Source organism: Boleophthalmus pectinirostris, unplaced genomic scaffold (genome assembly GCF_026225935.1).
Source record: "Boleophthalmus pectinirostris isolate CB_2022bp ecotype Guang Dong unplaced genomic scaffold, ASM2622593v1 HiC_scaffold_4, whole genome shotgun sequence".
NCBI classification, from domain to species: domain Eukaryota; kingdom Metazoa; phylum Chordata; class Actinopteri; order Gobiiformes; family Gobiidae; genus Boleophthalmus; species Boleophthalmus pectinirostris.
Window position 1 is genome coordinate 20,106,840 of NW_026571353.1, and position 27,592 is coordinate 20,134,431.

At 40.0% G+C, this 27,592-nt stretch overlaps 2 protein-coding genes across 7 annotated transcripts in view; one reads left to right on the plus strand and one right to left on the minus strand.

The window, feature by feature from the left end:
• The first annotated feature begins 235 nt into the window (after positions 1–235).
• On the plus strand, positions 236–23,454 carry slf1 (SMC5-SMC6 complex localization factor 1). 4 transcript variants are annotated; one of them, XM_055161401.1, is made up of 19 exons: positions 257–316; positions 385–467; positions 549–660; positions 1,160–1,238; positions 1,347–1,572; positions 1,667–1,820; positions 1,953–2,075; positions 2,177–2,242; positions 2,738–2,884; positions 3,121–3,290; positions 3,683–3,820; positions 3,910–4,063; positions 4,190–4,373; positions 4,448–4,593; positions 4,777–4,856; positions 6,864–6,949; positions 10,091–10,183; positions 11,028–11,210; positions 22,795–23,454. In XM_055161401.1, the coding sequence occupies exons 3-19, from the start codon at positions 550–552 to the stop codon at positions 23,322–23,324; spliced, it is 2,670 nt and encodes an 889-aa protein (XP_055017376.1). In that variant the 5' UTR covers positions 257–316; positions 385–467; position 549; the 3' UTR covers positions 23,325–23,454. The 4 variants fall into 4 exon arrangements, with proteins under 4 accessions (XP_055017377.1, XP_055017376.1, XP_020773254.2 ...); XM_055161402.1 differs by having other exon boundaries at positions 236–316; positions 385–660; XM_020917595.2 differs by having other exon boundaries at positions 282–467.
• Positions 23,455–23,539: 85 nt separating this feature from the next.
• mctp1a (multiple C2 domains, transmembrane 1a) overlaps positions 23,540–27,592 on the minus strand; it is a 106,567-nt gene continuing 102,514 nt past the window's right edge. For all 3 annotated transcript variants that reach the window (XM_055161399.1, XM_055161398.1, XM_020917527.2), the window contains one exon: positions 23,540–26,670. In XM_055161399.1, the coding sequence (XP_055017374.1) occupies positions 26,599–26,670 (72 nt within the window). In that variant the 3' untranslated portion in view covers positions 23,540–26,598. The remainder of the gene's footprint in view (positions 26,671–27,592) is intronic.

The following is a 27,592-nucleotide window of genomic DNA, read 5'->3' on the forward strand; positions in this document are numbered from 1 at the left end:
TAGAAAGCGTCCGTAACAACAACCCGGAAGTAGATCTTGAAAATCTTCCGTCGTTCGGAACAGTCCAATGGGGGAAAAAATCTGGAGGGGTGCATATATCCATGAAAATAAATATGTTTCGACGCATTGAGTATACATTGCTTTTTATTCAAAGAATGCTGTTATATCAACTTGGATTTCATAGATAGGCTGTAAATGCATAGATTTATACGGATATCGTCCTTATTCTGATTCTTTCTGTAGCCCAACTCCCCTATTTACATTTGCCGTTGTCACTCATCGGTGGTCATCGTAGGTTGGTGACGGCGGGGAACAGGTTCGCGGGGAGCGCATAATGTTGTCATCTGTAAGATCGCTGTCTTTATATCTGTCTTTTCCAATAAGGTAATCCAATTGTACTGTGAATATCCACTTGTTTCATCCATGACTGTGGAGCAGACACACTGGGAAGAGTTGTTATGAAAAAGGTGCAACGAACATTATTAGATGTAAATATACATAGGTGGATTAATCAATGATCTCTTCTGTGATGATCATCTCCTTCTCAGAATGGCAGAGGGCTCTTATGTCTTTCAAATATCCGGCATCAAGAAACCAGAGATAAAGAAGTGTTTAATCAAAGGAATCCGTAAACTTGGTGGAAAGTACATCGGCGGTTCGGTAAGTCCTGTCTATCCTGTTCTACAGTAAGCTTTACTAAATTGTTATTCATTATACTAATAAAACAATGAGCAAACTGATGTAACTGATTCATTTCTGCACACATTATTATGTTGGTCTATAGCTTTTTACTACTAATAATAATCATCATAGAATTTATATAGTGCCTTTCAAGACACCCAAAGAGCTTTTACAGTGCATTATTCATTCACTCCACACTCAGCGGTGGTAAACTACTATTGTAGCCACAGCAGCCCTGCCAATCTGTGCCATTTGCCCCTCAAACCACCACCACCACTCACGACTTTCTTACTAGGCAATGTGGGTGAAGTGTCTTGCATCAGGACATAAAAACAGTTTTTGCCACTGGCACCCCACTTTGGCACTTCGTAGTCCCAGTGGTCTCACATCCAAGTAGCTTCTGAAATCTGACGAGATCAGGCTTTGACAAGCTGGCCACCAGCCATATTGGCCTGTGTACAATTTTTATTTTTTCCAGGTCTATCAGCATTCCAGTACCCACTTCATAGTCCCACAAGTTTTGCCCAGTGAAAAGTTTCTTGCTGCATGTGCTGCAGGTAAAGAATGGAATACTATAATCACAAATAAGTTAACTGCTGATATGTTCAGTCATATTGTTATTGTAATTCTATGTTCTATGTAATATTTGTGTTTGATCTTTTTAGGAAAGTGGGTTGTTACTCCAAATTATGTTTTGGACAGTGTAAAAAATGGGTCTTGGCTTCCAGAAGAATTGTATGAGGTCGCCATATCCACAAGTACAACATCTGCCTTCTACCCTGTCAGGCAGTGGCGGGAGAGGGTTGCCAGTGGAACGCTGAAAGGGGCTTTTCAGGGATGGCGAGTTCTTCTGATGGTACAGGAGCCAGCCCGCAGGGCCATGTTTAATCGGTGAGCTGATACATTAATCTTCAGGCCAGTACAGTCTGCTTTGTTTGCTTGACATGAACCTTTGGAGTATTTTGATTTTACAATCCTTCATCAGGCTTTTGAAGGCAGGACGGGCAAAGGTTTTCCACTACAGTCCTCCCTCATATGCCTCCATTACTCATGTTATGGCCAAACCCATTACAGAAGATATAAAATCCCATGATGCTCCATGTTACCCTGTTAGTCATATTGTTCAACACCTTTTTGGAGTAAGTCAAATGTACTCATATATGTTATAATGTTTTAAAAACATATTTTAACAATGTTATATTTTATATTATGTTTTTAAATTATTATGTATTATTTATTATGCCAATTGTATTCTTTTCTTTTAAAAATAGAAGAGATATTTGGATATTAATTTCAACCTATCAGAAGATGAGACAGAAAATGAAGAAAGTAGCTTTGTTGCTACATTTTCCAAGTTTGAAAAAGAACTTAAAGACCACATGATTCGACAAAATGTTTGTACATATACTAAAAAATATTACTTTTAGTCTTCCAGCTTTTATGTGCATTGTTATCAGCTTTAACTTGCTCTTGGTTTTTAATGCTGTTTCTCTAGCGCCATCCACGGCTCCTCTATTGTGAATTCCAGGGTTACAATGACCCACACCGTCCACAGTCCGAGGTAGACATACACACACACACACACAACACACACCCAACACACCCTGTCCACCCATGATCGCACGGCATCTGTCTAAAATTACTTTGTTTCATCAAGATCAGGTCATTCAATTACCTTTATGTCATACATTTCAATGGAAACTGACATTTAGAGCAAGGGCGTATCACAGCCAGGTCACAGATTTAACCATTACTGTCAGCTGATCTGAAAGTTTTGATTGGCATACCTATTAACAATACCCTCCATTGTCCTGCCCATACTTTACCCTGGTGGATCTCCATAAGATTGCTATTATATGAGTTCATGTATTTCCATTACTTCCTTCCGAGTCCATATGTTTTTGCCAAGAGCTGTCCGTGTCAAATGACCCAAAGGAACTTGTGATTCACTTCCAACTTCCATTACCCTTCTGCCCCCATTTCTTCTGTATGTACTCTTTGCTTCTTTTCAGACATGTTTTCTCCTACTTTTCATACTGTTCTTTTATTCTTGTAGGGCACGGAAGCAGACTTTAGCCAAATTGCTACTATGATAGAGTGTGGTCTCTTCACTGAAGCCCTTGACTCAATCAAAAGTGGTTTGTTCCCAGGCCTGCTCCCACCAGCACAGTGCTTAGTTTCATTGCTTGAATATGCCCAACAGGTAGGACTGGATTTACCAGATTATGCATTTGCATTTCCAAAATAAAAATACAACATATAACATGGATGTTTATGAGATAATAAACATTTTCTTGTTAAATTATCTAGTTTTCTTATAATTTCTACTGTTTTCTTATTGTTTGTAAAGCATCTTTGAGTGTCCAAAAAGCACTACATATAATAATTAACTATTATAATAATTATATATAATAATTACTTTATTATTAATTGTTACAGGGCAATGCTACAACTGTCTTCTTAAGAATCTTCATGCAGTTCTTGCATAGATTGGTGGTTACAAATCCTCCGTGGAAAGCTCCAAAATCAGTGAAGAAATATTTCTCCAAGGTGTTTCAATGTCCTTGCTGTAAATCGGGACTGTGGCCATTTTTAGAGTCCACCATTTGGTAAAATAACAAGCCTTTTTTATGGTCATCCTACATTTGACTTCAGGGCACACTTGTCAGAGTTCACATTTCACATAACAATGACTGGAATATCAACTCACAGCCGAATACAAGAATCACATTACAGAACATATTTGTACAGATCTAAACTACAGGTTGAGCTGTTTTTATGCAGAATAATAAATTATGGTACTTGAAAAATTGCAGCCTTTACTAGTTGCATCCATTGAAAGTTTGACATTACATTACAAGACATTACATTCCTAAGTTCAGTCAATGTGGTTATTTAATTGCAACAATTAATTGCAACTGAGCTTTTAATAGAATTGTGACTTATCTTTCAGCCCTAACAGATATGATTTATTTAACACATGTATTCATGTGTGTCACAGTTATTGCCTGTTGAGAGATTCCACGTGTCATCCACTCCCAGGACCTGCTCTGCCAACACTGTTACATTTTCACAGTGACCTTCTGGCATTTGTTCTCAAGCTATTCAAAGGAGAGCTCCACGCTATCACCACCACTGGGTAACAACAGTAACAATGGTGCATTCATTTACAACGCTGATAAGTAGTTTGTATGTTAAAATGTAATTATGTTGTTATTTCTGACCTAGCATTTATCTTCAGCAACAAGTATGTGAAAACCTGCAGGATTCAGCCAGAGGGTCTTTGATATTAGGTACCTTTTGGACAGTCTGGGAGCGTTCGACTCTGTTGTCAGTAGCTGTTAAACAACTGACACAGCTGTTGGTTGAAGCTACATCAGAGGTATTACAGGACACACCTTATAGTTTTTTACTAGTACATTAGGAGTTATTAGACTACACAATATCTCTACCCTGTTTTGCAGTTTTCTTACGCAATACTTATTGATGTACATATTTTATTGTGTAGGATGACTCAAAGAAGACTGAAAAGCAAACTGAAAAGCAGGAGCTAGTCTATATGACTGGCATTCTTGTGGACCTTTTGTCTGTAGTGGTGGAATTTTGGTGTCAACACAACTTTAAACTGAACCAGGCCCTAGTGGAAAAAGGCCTGAAAGATTATGCAGAACACTTTGCAGTTATCAGTCACAGTATGTAATAAATGTATAATTAATAAAGACAAAAAGTCATATCACATGTAGTTTTAAATGACCTTTACCTGCAGAGTTGCCACCAAGTCTTCTGGCAGAGCTGATTGCTGAAGTTCCCTCCAGCAGATTGAAGATGGCTTTAGCTGATTCAGTTTTCCGGTCTCTTTGCTGCAAAAATGGATTCACTGTTGGAGATGACCCTCTCTGTCTCAAAAAAATAGTCAGTGTGGGATTTATTTATATCTAATGCAGAAGGGTATACTAAATTCTAGTACACATAAAAGCTAAATAGTGAACCAGGCATTGGCATTATAAACTTTGCATTATTACTTTGTATGTCCTTTGATATACAGTTTGTGAACAAGTATTCTAATCTAATTTCATCTGCCTTTTGTTTTAATAGATGCTGTACCTACCAGCTCTGGATATTTTAAGTCAGTCTCAGACACTCTGTAATACTGAGGCTGGGCTCACAGACTGTGGGTAGGTTTCTTATATTTATTTATAAATAGTGAAAAATGTTTGATTCAAATATTGAGTGAAACACACTATATTTGGGATTGCACATACTTCATATTGGGAATGTATTTTGAGTTTAGCTAGCATAGCATTTTAAAAGTTTTGATTAGTTCTTTTGACCAACTAAAAGAGAATGTATGTAGAAACCTGAGTGGAAGTGAACAAAGGCACACCTGGATAGTAGAGAGGGGTGCATGGGGGTAAGGAGTGCAGATGCATGAATGGAGCGACTGAGGGGAGACAGGCAAATGGAGGTCAGACAGAGGGTGAGGAGCTGGCATGTGATGGGTCATGCCCAGGCCTGATCCTATCAGTGTGTGTGGAATGACAGAAGGGGTGCACAGGGAGGTTAGACCCCTTCATACACATACACACTCTGTTTTGGACACCAGACTGACAGACATACAGATATCCCATCAGGCCTTTGTGTCTTGCCTTACGAACAGCAGCTCTTGGCTCTAACCCCTCCCTAACCTTTCTTGATCAGGTCTCGCATACTAAATCCCTCTGCTGTCTTGAAGGCACTCTCACACACGCGCGCACACACACACACACACACACACACCCATACACATACACATGCACACAAGCAAGCAGAGTCGGTCCACAGCCCTATCAGACATCTGCTGCTCCACCAGCAGGTAGTTGGCCTGGAGAAGGGCAGGAGTCACCAGGGAGCAGGTTCAGCAGAAGGCTACAGGTTCATGTTGGACCAGATCCTCCCCTCCCTCATTCTACCACCTCGGCTGTTTTTTTTTTTTTTTTCAAACTTTCTGATAAAGTTTACTTTATTAGGACTTTGTGTGTGGGGGACAAATTGAGAGAACATATTGTGATAATGTATTTATTTACAGTAGACAACCAGGCCCAAGCCATAACACTCACATGCTATCCACATGCTTCATTGGCTGTGAGGTGGAGTGAGTCTAGAGCGAAAGGCTTTGCTTGTAAAGTTCATATAAATAAACAAAAGATGGATAAGTTTATAAGTTGGATGAGTTTCCTTTTGTCAGAAGAAAGTTAATGCATATCTTGTGTTGTGACTTAGATGTACTCATTATTGCAGAAACATTTGCGAGACTATATCTGTGCTATAAAGGCAGACGGTGCAGCTCAAAGATGAGGTTATTTACTGACTGTGTTGTCCACCTGAAGCAGACCCTGAGACTGGGACTTATACAGACCAAGTATTGTCAGATGCCTCTACAGATGCCAGTCTGTGCAGACAGAGGACACTTGGGTGAAGTGGTCTGAGATTAAAAGTGCCGTAGCCTCTTCCCAGACACACTTCTGGACCATGCAGTCCCACACAGAGCACATCTCCTCTCAGCCTTGTCCCTGTTAATAACAAGCAACGTGACAGGACGCGTGTTTCCTCCTCACTGCTGGGAGCTCCTTCCTGGCTTCTGAACAAGCCAATTACCAGGGAACAAGCCTCCTCTCTGTAATACGGATGGCACTCTGCTTCAATGAGACGCACGCGCAGATGCGAGTGCATATACACATAGACACCTGTCAGGCTCCATGCAGGCTGATCTCCTATACCCACTCACAGGACTAGTGACAGCCCACAGCTATTAGCACGCCACTACTTTGAAGAGGCTTCACTTTCTTTTACTAGTTATTCCTCCTAATGTGCTTGCTCACATTGAATCCTGCGTGTCTGGGTTTGAGGCGTTAAGTGGGAGGAAAACGCTTTGGAGACAGAAGTGAAGGAGTGTGTGTGAAGTGTGTGTGGCCACACAGTAGGGGTTTGACAGATATTGTCACATTTCATATAGAAGATAATACAGCGCTGCATTCATTTGTTAATGACACTTTTGTACTGTAGAGATGGTTGTTCTGGTTTAAGTAGCCTTGGGTCTTTATGCTAATGGTCAGTCACTGAAAGTGTGGGTTTTGTGATTAAATATTATTTACATTTCACAATTGTCTTAATAGACCCTTGCGTTTCTTTTTATCTTCATACAGACTTGAAAGCACATCAGATGGAGTCAATGACAGTGGTGCAGAAAAAGGCAACATTCTGAAAGGCCTCAAACGTGTGAATGCAGCAGGTAAGTCTCACTGAGTAGATGTGTTAGAGCAGCACATTTGCAAAGAGCAGACTTTTAATGGACTAATGCACAGCACTAGGTCATCAGTAAAGGGGGACATGATAGCCCTGTCATCACTTTCTGTTAATTCAACAGCATGTAATGTATGTAAGAGGGTTTGATTGATCTGTATCACTGTAGTCAGCTGTTGGACTAACTCATCTTTATAAATTAGCCGTATGGACTTGTATTTTTCTATTTATCTCATGCCTTTGGCTTTGGTTTCTTTATCATTTTCACTCGCTACCTGAACACTACCAGATAAATAAACGCCACAGGAATAATGCGTTTTCCCACACAGAACAGTGACACACATTAGTGCTCACAGTGCGCCTCAGATCTCCATTTTGGGGATATTATTGCTGCAATTAGGGGAGCACAGCAGATATACAATGGGCCGCACCAGTGGAACTTCCTGCAATTAGAGGCATGGTACTCTGTGTGAACTCTCCAAGGTGTCAGAGCTCATATCTCCCCCTTCACCTGATCAGAAAGGCCCTGTGCCGGAGCGAAAGAGGGGCGCGGGGGTAAAACGGAGGAAAGGGGGGAGCACTGTGGCAGGAGACTCAAGGCTGTTGGCATGTGTTGTTTTTCTACTACGTGATCCCTATACCGATGCGGTTGACATTAATTTTTGATGAACCATCGGCACAGCATCTTCCCCTCTCGCCCTCTCATCCCGGCTTCGTCTCCCTCCATAGCTCCTTGCTCCCTCTCTCCCCACGTATTGTATGTATGCTCAATGCTTTTCTTTTACCTCATGCTGCACCTCTTTGCTTTGGAGCTTTCGTCTCGTCTCCTGGAACCTTCTTGGGAGCTTTGACAAAGAAGCAGAGAGGAGTTCAGGGATTTGGGATGAACTTATTTTTTTTTACTCTTTTTTTTACATAAAGTTCAGAAAGTTTGGAAGGTTTCAGTCCTAATCCATAATTTGGAATGTCACTGGATTCCCACTAGTTGCTGAACTTAAAATAATTTGTTTGTTTTGAGCTATATATGATATTTAAAGCATTAGCAAAGTTATGTTTTGCAAGACTTCCTCTACAGTATTTTATTCTTTCTTTCTAGTGACAACCAGAAAGAGCATCCTAAAACAAATTTATTCGATAAATTATTCCAACTGTAAGAACTGTAATTCAGGAATAAATGATGCCACATAAAATAATGCCTAAATACATTGATATGTTAATTTACCAATTTAAAGCACGTTGTATTATATTCAAGATGTATTTGTGTGAGTGACAGCTTGTCTTATCATCATGCATAAATTAAACACATACAATTAAAAAGATGACAATCTGTTCTCATAATGTGCTGCAAAAATATCAGTTAAGGTATTAGTGAAAATACAAAAAAACGGAGCTTCTTGCTCTACCAATCAACAGGCCAAGCGTCACTTTACTGGAGTGTTGCAAGCACACTGAAGGACATAAAGAGCAACACATACATTTAACTTTTCTATTAAAGTGTGAAACTGGGGATTTATAGAAAAGGACAGGCAGATTTATCCTTTCCGTGCTTGTAAATGCTGAGCATGCAATTACCCCTATAATAGAGGCGTTGTGTCCAAATTGGAGCCATTAAAGTGATTTAACAGTGCATGGATTGGCCCTGGCATTTGCGAGGATGTGTACACATGGGGTGTAGTGGAATGGGTGTTTAATCACTGCGTTTTAGAGCCTGGTAATGGCAAAGCAGTTCATGTAGAACAGTGACATGCCACACAGTACAACTTACTCATTAGAAGCCAAGTTTCAGCTGCCTTCCACTGTCTTTTTGGCATTATGGGTGGGAAAAAACCTGTGTGTTTAATGTTTGCTAGAGTATTTCTTAAATTGTGGCATTGATGAAAACCAGCCATTGAAAATAGACTCATTATGATTTAAAACAGTACAACTTAAAAATGCTGTGTGTGTTTTGTGATTTGACCTATTTAGACATAGAATAGTCATGGGGTTACAAAATGTATGTTTTACTCTACTGGCAAACCTGGTTCAAGATAAAATTGTTGAAGAATCTACTCACTGACTAAATGCATTTCAGAAGTTTAACTGACTTGATGCTATTGACAGGCTGTATGTTTCATTGTAGGGAAGCTATGCTTGCCTTGGTAAGAATATTTCTTTGTTAATCAAGGCATGACATTTAATATATCTTGTGCATCTTCAAACCTACCTCCCCTAGTTGAATAGCATTTTTTCAAAATTCTTTGAAATGCAAGAAAGCCTTTACTCTTTTCTACCCCTTTTATTTTTACCTTTCCTCATGCACCTCCCTTTTGCCCCCACCTTTTGCTCTGTGCGCACTGGAGTGGAGCCCCCTGTACAGGCGTGGCGTCCCGGGGTGAGCTAGTAAAGCATTTATTATAGGCTTTGCAGTCCTGTATTATACTGGCAAGCACAGCGCCACTCATGCTTGGCCTTTAACTTCCCTCTGAAGTTCAGCCATACATGAAAAGGAAGGGGGGCTTTTCGACTTCTTAATATATTCCGAACTGAATATTTCATTACAAAAAATTGTGTGAATTTGAATGTGGAAAATGCCATATCTGGGTACATGTTTTGTTTAGAAAAATACAAATTAAACCCTTTTCTTAATATTTATGTGGTTAGCTCATGTACTATATCACGTGATGACTTGCAAATGCAAAGAGGAAGCGTTTGAACTTTGGTTCTTTGAAGAATCCTTTTGTAGGGCTTTGTGCTTGGGCTGTGTACCATTACTTCCTTTTAAATGACAGTTTAGAGCAAGTGGACATGAAGGAGCACTACTTTCTCACCACTACAATAGTTTGTATCCAGACATTGTAAGTGTAAGTGGGAAGAGTTAGTCAGCCAAATTAGCCTAGCTCTCCATCTTTAATTTATTCTCAAGCCTTTTCCCTTGAAACATCTCCCTCCTTTTTCCATTACGCTCCTTAAATCGCATTGGCCGGACAGACTTTCCAGTGTTTGGGGACATGATCAGTGCTTTTATTGGTGTTTTGTATTTTATGGGGGAGGACAATGGGCAGGATGCCGGTCACACCCTAATTTTTGGATTTCTCTCTTGTCTTCCGGCTCTTCCTCCTTTCTGTTGGTCGCTGTTGTGTCCATGCCAAAGGAGAGACACTCCTCCACAGAGCCTGCAAGAGGAACCAAGTGGAAACAGTACTTCAGATCCTGGCGCTGCCTGATACAGATGTAAATGTTAAAGGTAAGGACTTTTTTTCCTGTAACATTGGCGGTAAGCGTCATCTCGCCCCGCTCTCTCCACTGGCTGTAGTGCAGTGAGCGATGGTATCATAGAGGGAAAAAGAGTGAAATAGGAGCATGATCGCGTCACTGGTGAGGGTAACCTTTAGCTAAAATGCAAAGGGTGTGTCTAAAAGCATCGAGGTGGGTTTGGTGATTTATAGATTTGCAGTCGCTCGGAGACTGAAGGTGTCTGTCTGTCTGTGAAAGTGGGTGTCTATTGTCCCTTTAGGTGGAACAAAATGTGTGAGCTTTTAATCGCTTATTGTTTATTATACTTTTTATTATTGAACTATATTCTCCAGAATAATATTTCTACATTTGATTTGGGACTGCATTTTAATAACAATTCTGAGTGCATCTCAGATAGTAGGATATATTTTAGGCTGCATTGAATTGGTAGAACAAATAAAAAAAAACTAAATAAACTGTGCTTAATAGTAGCCTAGCATGGCCAAACCGGACTTGTGAACTGTACACTGAATGGTAGTGCTTCCTTTTCACTTATTTTTTGCAACTATTACATTGTTTTGCATAACCAAAAGCTAAACTCCAAATATATACCAAGTATACTAGATATTTATAATAGTCAATACTAGCTGGGGTTAATCAAAGAAAGGGTGTGGTTTAATACTGTGTTTTGTTTAAGTGGTTGGATAGTGATATATACAATTACTTTTACAATTACAATAATTGTTTCCTAAACTACCAAACATGTCTTACTTCTTCTTCATCATCTCTATATTAACTACTTTTGACTTGAAAGTAAAGCATGTCTTAAGTTAGTGTTCTTATACTTTTCTTAGACCATGCAGGGTGGACCCCACTGCATGAGGCCTGTAACCACGGCAGCACAGCATGTGTTCAGGCTTTGTTACGTCATCGTCCTGCTCCAATTGTCAACAGCCAAGTGGGCGGAATCAGCCCTCTGTATGACGCCTTGCTCAATGGCCACATGGACATAGCCAAACTTCTATTGGAGCATGAAGGTATGTTTCATGGGAACTGTGGGGGACACCTCTAGGGCTGTAGCTCATTAGTACATTTAGTCGATCAATCTGTCATTGGAGTGTTAGTTGACATTTTTTAGGACATTAGAGGATTTACATTCACACAACAGAAAGAAGAATATATGGAGTGAGTTAGCTTTAGTTTTGGGAGCAACAGGGCAGCCAGGAGTGGCATTTGTGTAAGATCCTAATAATCTGGAAGCTTTTGCCATCCCCATGCCGTGCCCCCTTCTAGTCAATGCACAGAACAGAACAGAATGTCTCAACCAAGAATTTAGGTCCAGCACTACAAAAGTATAACAAGTGTTTTGTTTTGGTTAATGATGAATTACATTTGATGGGTATTATGATTGTTATTCACATGTTTATATTGATATAAATATAGTATGACACATCCATGTTGACAAAATATATTTAAATTTTCTAATTCCCGAGTTGAGTTTGTATTATTAACTTATGTGCCATTCCTTTGCCTCCAAATGTTTAATGAGATGGATACTTTCCAACTGGGCATGTGCTTCTTGAAGAACATTCCCCCCCTCCACTTAATCTGTCTTTCTCATCTGTATTTAAAAAAAAAGCAGCACTTGTCAGATTGATGGAATCATTTAATGTCAAAATAAAACACCTTTAACACATCCGGCCGGTTGATGGCAGTTGAGCTAATCTTTAGAATTAGCCATTTAGCTAATGATTTAATGCCATTGTGGTTTGCTGCTGTGGCCAAGACAAGCTTTTAATTTAATGCGACCAACAAATGTAGCTGTGTTTACTGACAGATTGAAAGCTGCTTTTGACCTCATGAGTGGGAGCAGGCTGATGAAAAGCAAGGGACTCGTTCATTGCCTTTTACTGATACTGATGTTGTAGTAGTGTAGTTGCATTTTCTGTATTTTTTGGCTTAAACTAAAGTGATTTAGTCTTTAACAAAATCATATGACAAATAGAATGGGCTTTTGGGACCTTTGAGCCTCACTGCTACTCAAATTCTTGTGCAGTCAATAAAATGTAGATGATCTCTGGCTCATTGCTTGTCCCTATAATCCTCCTGCAGTTTTTGAGTACAGTACGTGTCCAAACTGATTACTCCATCTGCTCATAAGTTGTCTGCTAATGTCTGCTTGACGTGATTAGAAGAGTCAGGAACTGTCGCGTACAAAATTCATACATAGTCGTTTCAGTGGAAATGTGTCATAACAGAGGTAGTTTGGTGTGTTTGCGTACTGCACCGCCACTGCTCAGGAGGGTTGAGGTGAGCGTGATGGGTGTCATCACTCCGGCGCAGACGAGGGGAGGGTGGGGTTGAGGGGTGGGGGAGTGAGGGGGGCGCTGCAGCAGGTGGCAAAGTAATGTGTGTGTTTTCTGGAGTTTGGGGAGGGGTGTCATTTGCCAGCGTCAAACAAGTCTCCCAAGTAACATACCTCTGCCTCAGCTCACTTCTCAGTTTGACTAATTATAGTTAATTTGATTCGACTTTCCCATTAACACATGTACATATTCTGTCCTCAAAAATAAATTAGACTGGGATTGTTTAGTCCCGGTGAGGAAACAAGAGTGCTTTTTCCTCCCGCTAACAGAAGAGAGAGCAAATTAAAAGAGGTCAGATGAAGAAGCGGCTTTCTGTATCTGTAAAATTAGCAGCCACAGTGGAGTGTGCATGTGTGAGTGTGCACGTGAGTGTGCATGTGTGAGTGTGCATGTGTGCATGTGCAGACGTCTGGCCTGTTGTCTAGGTCAGGTCTCTTCACTGGGACCAAGGAGAGCAACACAGATGAGAATATTCCGTTTGAAATACCTGCAGGCTTGTAGGCTACATGAAACTACTTTTCACACCCTCACTGTAACATTCCTTATTTTTTGATATTGACTAGTACAAGTTGACCTCATCCCACCTTTAAGTAGAAACGCAGTTGTGTTGGTCACAATACTCAAATATCATGTCATAGTGGAGTATCTTGTTTCAATCCTTTTTTTTCCCTTCATTTTTTCTTGACAACCTTAGTCACAATGGACTTTTAAATATCAAGATTGGCTAAAGTCTGTACAAAAAAGCTGAAGTATTTTGGATTTCAAAAGTGTCATAACGCAGACAAAACATTCATACAAAAAGACAAAAAGAACAAAATATGTTGTGTGCCAGGTTTTATGAAAGGTGTTCATTTCTACATGTTTTCCCTGGATAATAATTGTAAAAAAAACGATGTCTACTCTCATTTCAGAACTTTGGGTGTGGGATAATGCTAGTACTGGATTTTGACTGCTTTAGTCTAGAATTTGTAAATGGATTTTTAAATGTTTGACTGAAGCTCCACATCTTGGTTAATTATCCAAAACAGTCTATAAGTCCTTTCCAGGTTTTCTAAACAGAACAGATTTTTGTGCTTGTGCCTGCAGTTTTAAAACCCATACATCAGACTGTTTTAAAAATGTTTGGCTAGAGAGACTTTGCTGCTTTATCCCAGAACAGGAAAGCAGACTAGTGGGCCAGATGCATTTTCATTGCATTTGGCTTTTTATTTATTACACTGTGTTTTTTTTATTATTGAGTGCTAACTAGATCTGCTGGAACTATATTTCTCATTGAGGCCTTCACCCATGTCCTAGTTGTCTCCAATAGAGCCGGGGCTGAACTCGGTTGCCAGGGTTTTCGCTAGGCTAGAGAGGGCAACACTGGCACACAAACAAAGCGCTCGATTTTGGTGATCTCACCCTATTGTAAGCCTGTCTGCTGCTAGGCCCGGGCTATGTGCATTTTAGGATTGAATTGTAAAAAAAGGGGGTGGAACTGACGGATCCTCCCCCCTCTACCTCGGTTCCCTCAAGGCTTAGAGAGCTGGCAAGAAAAGGATGCCATGGCTGAGGGCAAGGCTGATTCCACACGCCCCCTCCCCTCTCCCATCGCCCAAGGCTGCCCCACATGACCCTGTCTGCATTTCTGTGCTAGCATAGACGAGTCCTTGGCTATATTATTTTGTATACCCCTATGTATGCATGCAAAATATTTCCCTGAATCCAAAATGCTGTAATGAGCATCTTCTAGCTTCTAATTAAGAGAGTGCAACTGCTCACGCATCCCCCCTTCTCGGCTGTGTGGATTTTTGCGGGGTGGCCAGGGCACCCAGTACTCCTGATTGGAATGGAAAAAGACCTGAAGCCGTGTGGTTTGGGACATGGCATGCACACACAGGGGGCGTGTCTGTAAGTGGAGTGGCAATTGATCATTTACAATAGTCCCTATTAATCATTTCTGGCGAGTTGTGAAAAGAATGGCCTTAAAATGTTATCACTTCACCAAACTATAATTTTACTCACTAAATCAACTTAATTGTTGAGAAATGTAAAAACACCAAAATCTGATAACTGGCTTTAAAATGCCAAAATAATACAAAAAAATAGAAGTAGTCAATAATTTATTTCTAAAATTATTTCAAATATTATTGATAAAAGTGTTTCCAGAATGCTTCTTGTGGTGAAAATGACTCAAAAATAACCATGCCCAAAATGTTCACAATTTAGATGAGAGGAACTGAGAAAACAATGCGGGATTGTCCCAACCTCACTCAGATTAGGGGAGAATTATGACCTGCTAGTGTTCCTGAAAAACTCAGTCATGAGCAACACATGTGGGCCTCAGTGCAGAGCTATTCCCTGTGCAGCCAGCTGTTTGAGCTGTGAGGCCCCGAGTGACGGCCCCGAGTGAGGTCCCTGCACCACCTGAAGCTTCATTGTTCAGCTGTAGGAAAAAGCCCCCCAAATCCTCAGAAAGTCTCCTCCATTGTACAAAGAGGGCATTAAGAGGGCCTCTCAGGTTACATAATCTTTTACAGAATACTTTCCTCCACTCAGTTACTCATGTTTAATTCTCCTCTGCAAAATCCAAACTAGCAGGTTTGTGTACAGGTGAAGCCCAATCTGCAACCTGCATCGGTGAATCTTGATGTGGGTTGAGGATTGTCGTTTGTCTTGTTGGATCCTTCCATCTTTAACCTTGGATTATTAGTCTAGTTGATTAGATTTTTTTATTGTTAACCGATATTTCAATTAATAAATAATTACAGTCTTATTTCACTCGATCTCAGCAGTGATAGATTGCTGTGTGACAAACTACTTGTGCAGCTCAAAAATCCTGAGAGATATAACCACTGTTTAGCAGTGGTCTAAACACCGTTGTGGTGTTTCGTCTTTTTAATGCTGTTTGAGTGTTGTGAATGTTCATATTTATGCATTTTTTAAATACCTAAACTGTATTCATTACTGTATCAACCTAGCTTGAAAAAAAGGTTGATCTGTGTTCACTTCTGTGCACAAAAAGAAAAATGCTTGCTTGATACACATCATGCAGCAGTCCCTGTAGATTATAATGTGAACAAGCTGAAAGATGTCATTTGCTCCATGGCACAACAAGCACACAGTCCCCTTAGACCAGTGTAGTCAGTCATGGTTTGTGCCTATTTGTCTATTTCCACTGTACACACACACACACACACACACACACAAAAGGTAGAGCCTCTAGATTCACTCACATTATTTTCACCCACTTTTTATTTCACCATACTTCCACCTGATCTATGTGGGGTTAAAAGCAAAGCAAAGCACACATACTAAAGGTGAGCCCCAAAACCTCCACTTTGTAGTTTGTACCAGAATACAAAGGGCCAGGACCCATTATATACTCGATATACAGATAATAGTATCCTCTTTTCTGTTAAAGTAAAGTATGAATACTTATAATCTCTAATGGCTGAAGAAAACTTTGAGGTCACAGTGCACATTGTATGTATATACAGAACTGTAAATATATTTTGCCAAGCAGATTACAGAGGCCATGGCAATAATTCAGTTTTTTTAGAGTCCTCTTCACCCAGAAGTATTTTAAATAGCAAATGTTTGTTTCTACAACAAAATAGCTGAGTCTGAAAAACATGCTTCTCCATCAGCAGACAAGTGTTTCAAGGTTGTGTTGGTTTTTGTACACTCGGTTGGCTGTGATTGTAAATGGGCAGCAGTATGTTAACACATTTTGTTTAGTTGACCGTGAAGTTCCAAGGCCATGTTCTTGCACCTAAAACTAATACAAAATGTTTGCTAATAAAGAGAATATTCAATAATAATAAAGTATGAATAATACAAAAAAAAAATAAAAAAAAATTGATTGCTTTCCAGCAAGAATTTACAGCAAAATATGGTAATGATCTTTGGTAGAAACTATTATCAGTTAACATTTTATAAATGCATATAAATCTTTTCTATGATTTTTTAAACAGATGCCAAAATCCAGTGCAAAAGTGTTAACTCCATTCATGTTTTGTTTTGTTATGTAATGCATTTTTATCTTTAGCCAAAATGCCAAATATAAATAATGTGTCAAATATTTCTGTACAAAATGCTGTTGAAATGTTTTTGATTGTAAATAAATTTTATCCATTTAATTTAAAATGTGACAATTCCAAGCATTATACAATGTCTATAAAGAGGCTGCTGTAGACTGTGGTAGATGATTATAAATCCTCTTTGTGTGCATTTTCAGTATTACACCTTGTCCAGGTACTAGCTCTGCTGAAAGAGACAAATGAACACATTATTCTTGTGCGCCCGCTCGCCTCTTTCCCCTTGTGTTTGATGCGTCTCTGCTGGTTGCTTTGGTGGTGCTCTGGTGCTACACTCGGCTGGCCTTGTTGTTCTAGTGGCTATAGCCTCCCCGCGCTGCTCCCTGTGGAGGTGGGCTGCACGGTGCCCCTGGCTGCAGTTCACACACTCTCTTTTCCAGCCTGTGATGGGGGAGAGGAGGAGAGGATGTTTACCGCGCTATGGAGCTGCCTTAGACCAGAGACATAGAGACATAGGGGGAGGGCTTGTAGCTGCATCTTTTCTCTTCCCCTTTGCCTCTTTTTGCGCCAATTTCACTCCCTCCTCCTCCTCTTCCACTCCTCCACAATATTTCTTGTCTTCGCCTGCCCTCTAAAGGCTAAAGGGCTCCGCAGTTCTGCATAATGTTGTGTGTATGTGGCTACATCTGGATGCATCAGCCGGTAGCTTGCCGTGAATTACCCCTCCCTCCCGGGTCTTAGCTGGGCATTTTCTCTATTGCAGGCACACACATGTTGAGTTTCCATGCTTTTTGTGGACATTATGTTGACTTGGATTTATTTGATGGAGACTTATCTTAAGCTTAACCATAGTTATACTTGCCTAACATGCATAACTCTTTTGGTGGAGGTCAGATCTGTGAAGTGGGGACCATGCTCAATGTACAAATCCATGTTTTTCCACTAGTAAGTTCCTTGATCAATTTAACATGTAACATAAGTTAATTCCCATACTATGGAACATTCCAGGCAAAGCAATAGCATCAAGGAGATGGCGGACTCACCACAAGAAAAGCTACATTGACATTTAAATCTTGTTGTTGATTTAAAAATAAAGGATTTACTTCATGGGAACCTTATTGTTGTCTCCTAAGGAAGGTTGCAGGTCCCCATGATTTGAATATGTATACAGATTTTAGTCCCCACAATGTGATAAATACCTGCATACACACACAGAGCAGGAAAGTGTAATTACCTTGTGCTGTGGTGTAACTCCCCCCGGTGCGGTGTTTATCTCTACAGCAGAATATCTTGACACTCAGGCCCCAATACCTGGATTCACATCAGTCGCTGTCTTTACACTGAAGACATTCCCCTGACAACAGTCTCATAGCACAAGCTGTGGGGAACTTTAAAGCACCTGCCTGTGTTATTCTTACCTTGTATAATGTTCTAATTAACTCGTGATTATAGTCAGGAAACTGAGGTGGGTTTGTCCAGTGTGTAGAGGAATGTGGAATTCAACAGGGAATGTGTACGGTAACAATTTTTAAAACAAAAACGCTCTCTACGGCTGCACAGTAAATTGGAAATTATTATTCCCGCCTATGTCCTTATTCATTTGCATTATAGTCAAGGCATGGTCTTGATTATAATCCTGGCTGAGTTTAAGGTCTGCGTATCAGATTTTCCAACAAAAGTAGTAGTAAAATGGAGCACTTGAAAAACCTGGCAGTTTTCCTCACCTATTCCACATTATTATATTTTTAGCACTTTACAAAAATGTGTTTCTGGTTGATGGTATATGGATAAACACATCTATTATGTGTAATTTTAGTCTCATAATTTTATTTTATTTTGATTGAGCTGTAACTCACGAGCCCTAACCCTTTTTGCCCATGTCAATGTAAACGTATACAAAACATATCATAAGATCTATTTTATGGAAATTGTGCTACAGGATATTGTCCCATCCCTAACATCTATTACCACTTTGACACATTTTATCAAACTTAAAATATGGAAAGAGTGACTTAATTTAAAGAGCCCATATTATGCTATTTTCTGATCTCAGTTATAATGTTGTTTCCTCATCACAAACATACCTGGAGTTGTGTTTCGTTCCACTAACATGCAATAAACATGCAGGGTTTGTGTGTTAAACACAAGCCCTGCATGTCTAAGTTGAGGAATAAACACTCTGTCCACCTTGTTGATGTCATGTGGTAATACAGGAAGTACTCAACTGGGTTTTTAACGCCATAAACCTTCACTAGAATCTAGTTAATTTCACCCTGTAATCACCGATCTCTACTGACAAAAGGAAAACGGTAGCTGTTAACTTGAAAACTACTACATAACATCACAAGGTGGAACAGAGCATTTCAGACTTTTGAGATGTAGACAGACAAATAATAAAGGATTACTCTAACATGTGTGAATGAAACAAAACTCATCTCCAGGCATGTGTTTGAATAGCAGCAACAACAACAAGAGTCAATTTTGCATAATATACTACCTTTAACAAATGATTCGTTAGTTTACACTTCCTACTGAATTAGGTGTACTATAACCTCCTCTATGTGTCAGACCACGGTTGGCTTCACAAGCGCACAAGCCACTCCTACCAGTTAAATGTAACAGCGAGGACAGCTTGTTACAGAAACCCAGTGATTATGACCCTCTGTGAACAAGCCCTTTCTTTTTCCCTCTCTCTCTTTCCCTCTCTCTTTTTCTCTCATCCCTCTCTCCCTCCCTTCCTCTGCTCCTCTCTGGTGGCCACTTTGATCAAATTGCTGCTCTTATGTCCTTGACTGCTGCCCCCGATGGCTGACCTCTGCATTTGAAATTTCCTCGCTTATGTAAAAGTTTATGTAGATTAATGCCACAATTTATGCAGATTGAGTTTTTCGCCACCACAGCTTGAAGCGCTAAAAGGTAGACGAGCACTGACCTTCCTTGCTAACAGCTACGTGGGCTCTCACCGATTATCTCATAACAGCAATGAAAGTTCAGCGACAGAAAAGTGATAGAGAGCTATTTCAGAATTTATAATCCTCCCATTTCAGCTCTATCTAAGAAAAGGCTATATTTGCCCTTTTTTGTCCAGACCAGGGTGTGTTGCATCCTTACTGAGTAGTGCACCTGTTTTACTTGACGGTCTTCAAAAAATCACATCTTTGCAGCAGCAGTTGTAGGCAACAAAATTATGGTATTACAGACAACCAGCCTTGCATGTAGTCCATTACATTTGTCCATATTGGAGAGATGGCCGATATTGGCCGATACTGACAAAAATGAATATCTAGTTGTTGTTTTTTTAAGATTAATTATATTCAGATCCTTTCATTATGCATCGGGAATGTGGTATATGTGCTATATAGCTTCTGCCATTTTATATCCTTGTTTGGAAGATTACACTCAATGTTTTTTTCATAGTTTAAAGAATAGAAATGTTCTAATTTTGCAAATCTCTCAAACAGCAATGGTGCTGCTGTTTTTCAATACATCTGGCACCTCTACTCTGCAGTTCAGTGTTGTAAAACATGGTCTACTGTCAACAGGGATATCAAGCTGTTTTTGAGCGGCTTGTGTGTCACCCGAAGCCACTGCAAAGCTGTAAACTCCATCACGAGTGGCAGCACTATTGGCGAGGTTGAACAGTCAAGTGCCATCAAGAGCGGTTTGCTTCAGAAATGGTGTATGTGAAAGCAAACAAAAGGCTCACACTTGACTCGACCTGCTCTCTCAGTCTGAGTGCACACAGGTTGTCCGACTCTGGAAAAGTACATTTGCAGGTGAACAGACAAAGCCAAAAGAGAGGCTGAAAATGTCAATGTTATGGCTTCTATACTTTTTAGAAACACATTCAGCTGTGACAAGAAATGGACACATCAATCACAGGTCTCCAGCTTTCATCCAGTTCTGATACTGATACTAAAGCTTTAAGTATCTGCCGATACCTGATAAGAACTGATACTAGTGCAGAGACTGAAAACAGCATTTCCTTGAAACAAAAATACAATAAGACAAAACTAATCCAAATGTGTTATGTAGCTGTTATTTATCCCACAAGTAACTGCAGAAAAACTCAAATGTTCAAATATTGTTAGACTATGACCAGGAACTGAACTTCGTGGACCTGCCAGAATGGCAAGGATAAGAGCTTTGCCACTACAAATTAGTTTTCCTATCTGCATCTTTTCTTTACTGCCTTCTTTAGCTTTCACTGCAGGGAAGATAACAGCAAGCTTGTAGCATAGCATCAAAAAGTTAGCTCCCATCAGGTCACTAACCCTGTGCATTTCTTACACAAACACAATGTGATCTGCCAGTCGCACGGTTAAGACAAGGTGTCAGCTGAAGTTAGCGCTGAACTGAGCTAAAAGGCCTGGCTGGCACTACAGCCCGGTGGGAAAACAGCTGTTCACTTAAGCTCTGCTCCACTGTTGTGTGTGCGGATGTGTGTGGATGTAGTGTAACGTATTTGTTCAGTTGTGTGAGTCTATAAACTATTTATGTCTGTTGCGGTGTCCCACCATTGACCCATGCTCTGTCTCTTCCGCCTTATTTGATGATGACACTGCCTCGCGTGGGCTCACTGTATGTGCTGTTTCTCTCACTGAGACCATGTCTGCTGTGTGTGGCTCATTCATAAACTATTATTAGACCAAAGAGAAACCACATAACAGGAAGGAATATGTGATGTAATAGGTTGTGCTCATATGGTAGAATTCCTACATTAAAACTGAACCGAAGGATAGGTTAGAATACTCTGGTAAAATTGGCTGTTTAGATTGCAGATTTGTTGACCTGGTTCATGGTTAATATCTCTGTAATTACTGAGCTCAAGCAGTGAAACAAAAACAGGCAAAGTTCAAAGTTGTCTCTGTCAGCATAACTAAACAAAACAGTAATATTTTTTTTAACAATAGCTTCAAAGAATGGTGCTATTATTAAATACTGAAGCGGTGATTCATGTCACTTGAAAGGACTTTAGGCCCTAAGATTAATATGGTGCTGATTCCTACCAAATAATAAGATTCAACATGTGGCAATTATATGTTGGGATATTTTTGGCAAAAACCGTGAATCTCCTATAGCTGTGTTTCACAAACTTTTTTTTGTGGACCCATATTTTAACCCTCTCCAGGCAGGCGTTGCAGATTTGCAACAGCTAAATACCAATTACCTACTTACTCCAAATCCATATTTTATGAGCTTTTTTTACTCAGGAGCCTTTTTTCCCATCCATGATAAACGTGGACGATGCAGACTGTGTAAGAATGGCTACACACAAACGGCCTGTCAGAAGTGCAAAGTACTTTTGTTGTTTACAAAGGATAAAAATTGTTTCTTGGAGCACCACATGAAAAAGTGATGTTGTTCTGCCACTGTAAAGCTGTTACACTGTGCTTTTTGTTTTCATTGTTATGAAAAGTGGTGAACACATAAAGTTAGTGTTCATATCATTTTCAGTCTTCAGTGTTAATTTACCACACCGGACCAATGCTGCAAATCTCCAACATCCCAGAACACACTGGATGTGAAGGTCTCTCTCAAACAAAAGTCAGGATTGTATATTACTACCCCATATGATAATTTTCCCCAAATATCAGATTTTTTCCTGTTACTAAAATTTTATTTGAGTCTGAGAGGGTTAAAAGTCACAAACTTTTGTGACCCAAGTCAATAGACATTATTTGTAAATCGCAAAATAAAGGTGGGTTAGGGTTAGGTTGAGCATTAATGAGGATATTTTATTGTTGACTGAGTGATCGTGTCTCTCTGAACAATTAGTATTACTCAAGTTTTAAACAATGAAAAACCAGCAGTAAAAGGATCCATAAGTTGCCTACTTGGACATTAAATGTAGCCTGTTTCTTTTTCTTTTCAACATTCAATTGAACTAGCAATATTGGAACAAAATTAAACTTATATTGCAGACTACATGCAGATCGTGACAAGGTGACCCAAAATCTCACCTGAGGGTCATGACCCAGTCTTTGGGAAACAATGTCCTATAGAACTATATTCATGAGTTCCAGCTTTTGGTTGTATGCACAGTTTGAAAAAAAAAATAAAAATAATAATAATAATTTAATTGCAATTTCTCATCACCTTGAAATCCACAGATAGACCTCTTCCCTCCATTTCAAATTATGACAAAAATTATATAACATGAACACAGCCTGCTATGAGTACAATGTTATGAAAGAATCAAGTAAAGACATTGATTCTCTTTTTTATGTCCACAGGTTCGGTCATCCTGCAGCAGAAGAATCACAGTGGTATGACACCTCTGGACTTGGTATTGGATTCTGCTCAGAGGGAGGAGCTTTTGGACAGCGCTCTGACGGGAGACCGCGCCCGGAAAAAGAAGCCCACTGAGGTTCTGAACCTGCCCCTCCTGGAGGCTGGCTCCTGCCTGCTGCTCCACCTGCTGACCGCCTACCATCAGGAGAAGGGTCTGTCCATGTTTACTGAGGCTGGAGCTCAGAGTCTGGGCCAGAGGCTGGTCAGAGCCTTAAAGATGCACTCCTTTGAGACAGTGACTGCTGCATGGATGGACCAGCAGGCTGTGAGACTTCTGGAGGATGTTATGACACTAATGGAAGCAGGTAGAGGCAGTTATGATGGACAGGTGTCTCAGCCAATCAGAGAGTGTGAAGGAGAAAACACACAGTTCTTGATGGAGAGACTGGGAGAACTCAAGTCAAAAGGAAAAGAGCTAGATCTCCATTTTAAGAAATCTGGAACTCTGAAAAACTGTTACTGTGTTGCATGAATTATTTCATGTTCAGTTAAACTTCGTCTACTGAAGGTTATGGTGGATTTGACTAATGTAATGTTGTTAATATGTTTTTCTACCTTGTATTTTTTTTAAACTGACTAAATAAAGGTTTTACACTGCTGTACTTTTAGATATTTTTTAAATTAATTGAGACATTCACACTCATAGAAAATTCTAAAAAAAAGATTGAATTTTATTTTACTCTCTATTGTTTTTCAAAATAAACAGACATTTTCTTGCTCAAACCAGAAATATATATTCACGGGTTTGCTACATTTCCTCATCTTTCATTGTCTTTGCTCAGACTTTGTTTTACTGCATGAAGCAATGTCACAGGCAGGCAACAATGCAAGCGCAAAAAGACATAAGAAAATAAGGCAGGCATACACATATTTTTTAACATTATTAACAGGCATACAGTATAAAATACCACAATAAATATGTACAGTGTCATTTGAAAAATAAATAACTTTCTTTTCAACTCAATAAAAGTGCTAATTTCTATCAGTCTGGTTTTGATACATTCCATCATAAATTATCTCTACATGAAAATAACACTTTGGTTTGCTTTCCAAAACCAAAAATTTGTATAAAAATTACAACTGAATAATAAAATCTCTGTAAAATAACTACATACAAACACCAACGCACATTTCTGTAATTCAATCCATTGTGAAAAGCCATCCTTCATGAGAGAAGTGTGTTTGGTAGGGCAGGCTATAATCAGTCTGCAACACCGCTCTAGGGGGACTGTCCGTTATTGTGTTTCCGAGTGGATTCCTCAAAACAACAAAACAAAATCAATGGCCCTCTAGAGTGACACATCCTCGCCTGTTGATATTTAAGCATGGAGATGGATGGGTGGAAAGAGAGAGAGGGCTGAGCGGTTAAAGAGCACATGCAATGCTTAGACGTTTGACAAAATGGCAGAAAGAAAAGAAGAGGCAGGAGACATGGGAGCACCAAGATGGAGAGCCAGGGATGAGGGGGATGAACACGAGCCTTCTTGAGAGGAGGCCGAGCTCTGATCTTTCAACAGATGCTCAGAGAGAAGCCCACGGGACCCCAGCCTTCAGACAGGGTCACTACCCCGCTACACTGATGAATGTGAGGACCACAGAGGAAGCATGACAAAGAGAAAATTCCAAAATATGACTGGAAAAATGGGATCACTATCAATTTTAACTTTCTTTTTCCTTTTAGAAATGAAACATAATAAACTGTTTTCTCATTTTTATATTGATTTGTGGTATGGCCCCATGTAACAAAACTACCAAAAATTAAGTTTAAGGTTAACATCTTAACAATATTGTAATAAGAACAGAGCTGTCTCCCACAGAATTACAAAGCATCAACTAAAAAAAACTGATAAATGATAGACTAAAGAGACAGTTTCAACAGTGGTCATCTGGAAACTGTTTTTGCGATCAAGAATTTTTGACTCCCATTCAGAAGCTATTTTCAATTTGTTGTTACTAGCTTCAAACACTGGGAATTTATCCTACTCTGAGTTACTTAGTCCAATCCCAAAGAGAGGAGTTTTAGAGTGAAACTACCCTGCTCATCTTTGCTTGTCTCTCTCTACACTAAACCACTTCTGAATGAATTAAGGATTATACTGTCTCAAAATGACTGATGTTTTGACTTAATCAGAATTTGGTAAATTAACCCTTATAACACCATCATATGGACAAAAGTGAGGCGCTTTTTTTTTTTTTTTTTTTTTACCCAAAAAAATTCAGCAGGACATTTCAGTCCATAGTCCTCCCAGAGCCTCTTTTTGTTTAAATGAATGGTAATTCCTCTCCCAGCTGCATGAATAACTGCCACATCACAGACATATGTAGACATATTTGAACATGCTGACACACACAGACTGGATCTGCACTTCAGGCTTCAGCTGCAGGGGACACAATGGTAACACATAGCAACATTAAGGAGAGCATCATGTCTTTGATTGCATAAACGTGCAAACACTGCTTTAGTACACACACTGTGGTTTACATACACCAGCTCCTGTGAGAGAGTGAGAGAGAGAGGGAGAGGCAGATCAAAGTTGAGCTGTGGGCACATGAGGTGGGGCAGATGGAGAGAGCGGCCAGCCCGGGGCACAGCATCACAGAAAGCATGTTTATGTGTCTGTGTGCCTGAGAGCCACACAAAGTAAAGCAAATGGGATGTTTGGTTTTATCTGAGTGCTAGTACAACATAGCCTGTGCATTCTTTGTGCATCTGTCTGTAAATGGATGGAGCGGTGTGTGGCCACTGGAGCTTCAACACACACACTCACATGCACACACATCGAGGGGAGATGAGAGGAAAGGAGACCAGCCTTTCAAACATGATTAGGGCTGTGGCTGCCACAGGCCCCACTCTGCATAGACTGTATGACATCTACATTAACACCTTTACACTGGCTCTGCTTTGGCTTCTCTCTGACAGCACCGACTTAGAGCTGGGCAAAAAGTCTGGCTACAACCACAAATATGTAGCCATTTAATTGAGACTGTACGGTAAAATCATACACAGTGCTGTGTAAAACCTGTGTGACAAAAAAGCAGGAAGACGTTTTCCTGAAGTAGCATGCGTAAAGGGCTTCTCTGGACACAGACAGAAACACAAGCCCACAGCTTGTTTGTCCACTTTGTTTGTGGAAGAGGAAGTATCTGGAGGCTACCTCTGTAATTGCTAATCAGCTCGGCTGGCGGAGTTAAGTGGAGACGATTCAAATTACTGGCAGCAAACATAACATCATTACAACATTCAAGCTGGAAGTATATAAAAAAAACTATTAAAAGTATAAATACATCCCAAAAAAGCATTTAATAAATATTGAAAATTGTCTGTTTCAATGTGATTATGTCAAATGTAATGATAAGGCTTCACTTCATGATGAACACAACTGAACTAAAATGTCATTTTGGAAAAGTAAGTTCAGATATTAAAACTTGTAAAACCTGTTGTTGTCATCGTTTGACAAATAGTGTAAATGTAAGTCTTCTGAATGATAGATAGAAGGATAAGCACATGGATGAGAGGAGCAATTCCACCATTGAGACCTTCAACTGATCACATAAGAGTCCAGGACACTTAATGTCTTTTTATGCAAATATCCATCATAGTGTTCAGTCACTGGAAGTACTTCTTAACTGGAAACACATTACAATAGTTGAGCTGAAAGGGTCTGTCTCCTGCACTCCTGTGTGTCCAGTGATGGAGCAGCAGAGTAAAGTGGAGAAAAGAGGAGATGGTGGGCGGACAAAGTCATCTACCCGGGGTTGTTTTTCTTCCTTTTATTTGGGCTGGGATTGGGATCCACTTTCAGCTCTCGGTACTGCACCTGTTAAAACAAACACATACAACACACACCAACTGGTCAGGTGGAAAGAGCAAAGGATGCTTGAATAGCACGCAGCCCTCCAGAGGCTCTGTGAGTCCAGCTGTGTGGAACAGTGGCCTCAGGGAAGGGATTACACACTCTAGTATACAGCGCACACACTGTACACTATACACACACTGCAGCACACAGGCACACTGATACACAAAAGATACAAACACACACAGACTCCACAGATGTGGAACAGTGGCCTAAGGGAAGAGATCACACAAACAAACGGAGAAGAGGCCAAGGGCTCATGGGAAAGCTTGGAGAGACAAGAGTCAGCTCTGCATGGGAGGATATTAGGGAGGGAGAGGGCAGAGGAGACAAGGTACAACTCACACTCCACCTTTTAGGGCCAAAATCTTAGTTAAACTGGCCTTGCATCTAAGGCATAGATTTCAATTTAATGGAAACATGGTATCTAAAACTAAGAGATAGTGAATGAATTGTATTAAATGTATTTATTGCAGATAACAATGTAATAGATATCATTCTCAGGCAATACACTGCAATGAGCCTAAATTAACTTCTTGCATTTTTACATGACAGGATCATGCCTACGGTGGTCACATGGCACACTTGTTTGAGTCCTAATTTGACAAGAGGCTTCCTGAGCACAGACAGAATGCGAGCCGACTGCTTCAGAGTGATGGACACTTGAAGAGTGTGCATTACAATGTGTGAGAGGAAAGCAGCGCACACTGTCACTCCAGCACTTTCTTACTCTGTGACGCGCACACAGCCTCTGACAAGGACTAGCCACTAAATCAGAATACTAATAGATAAAGAAACAGCAGATTGAACAGAGGCACTATGCTGTATGGGTATGGCTGGTGTATAGGACACTCTGTGTGAGTGACTGACGCTGCCTCTGATTCTC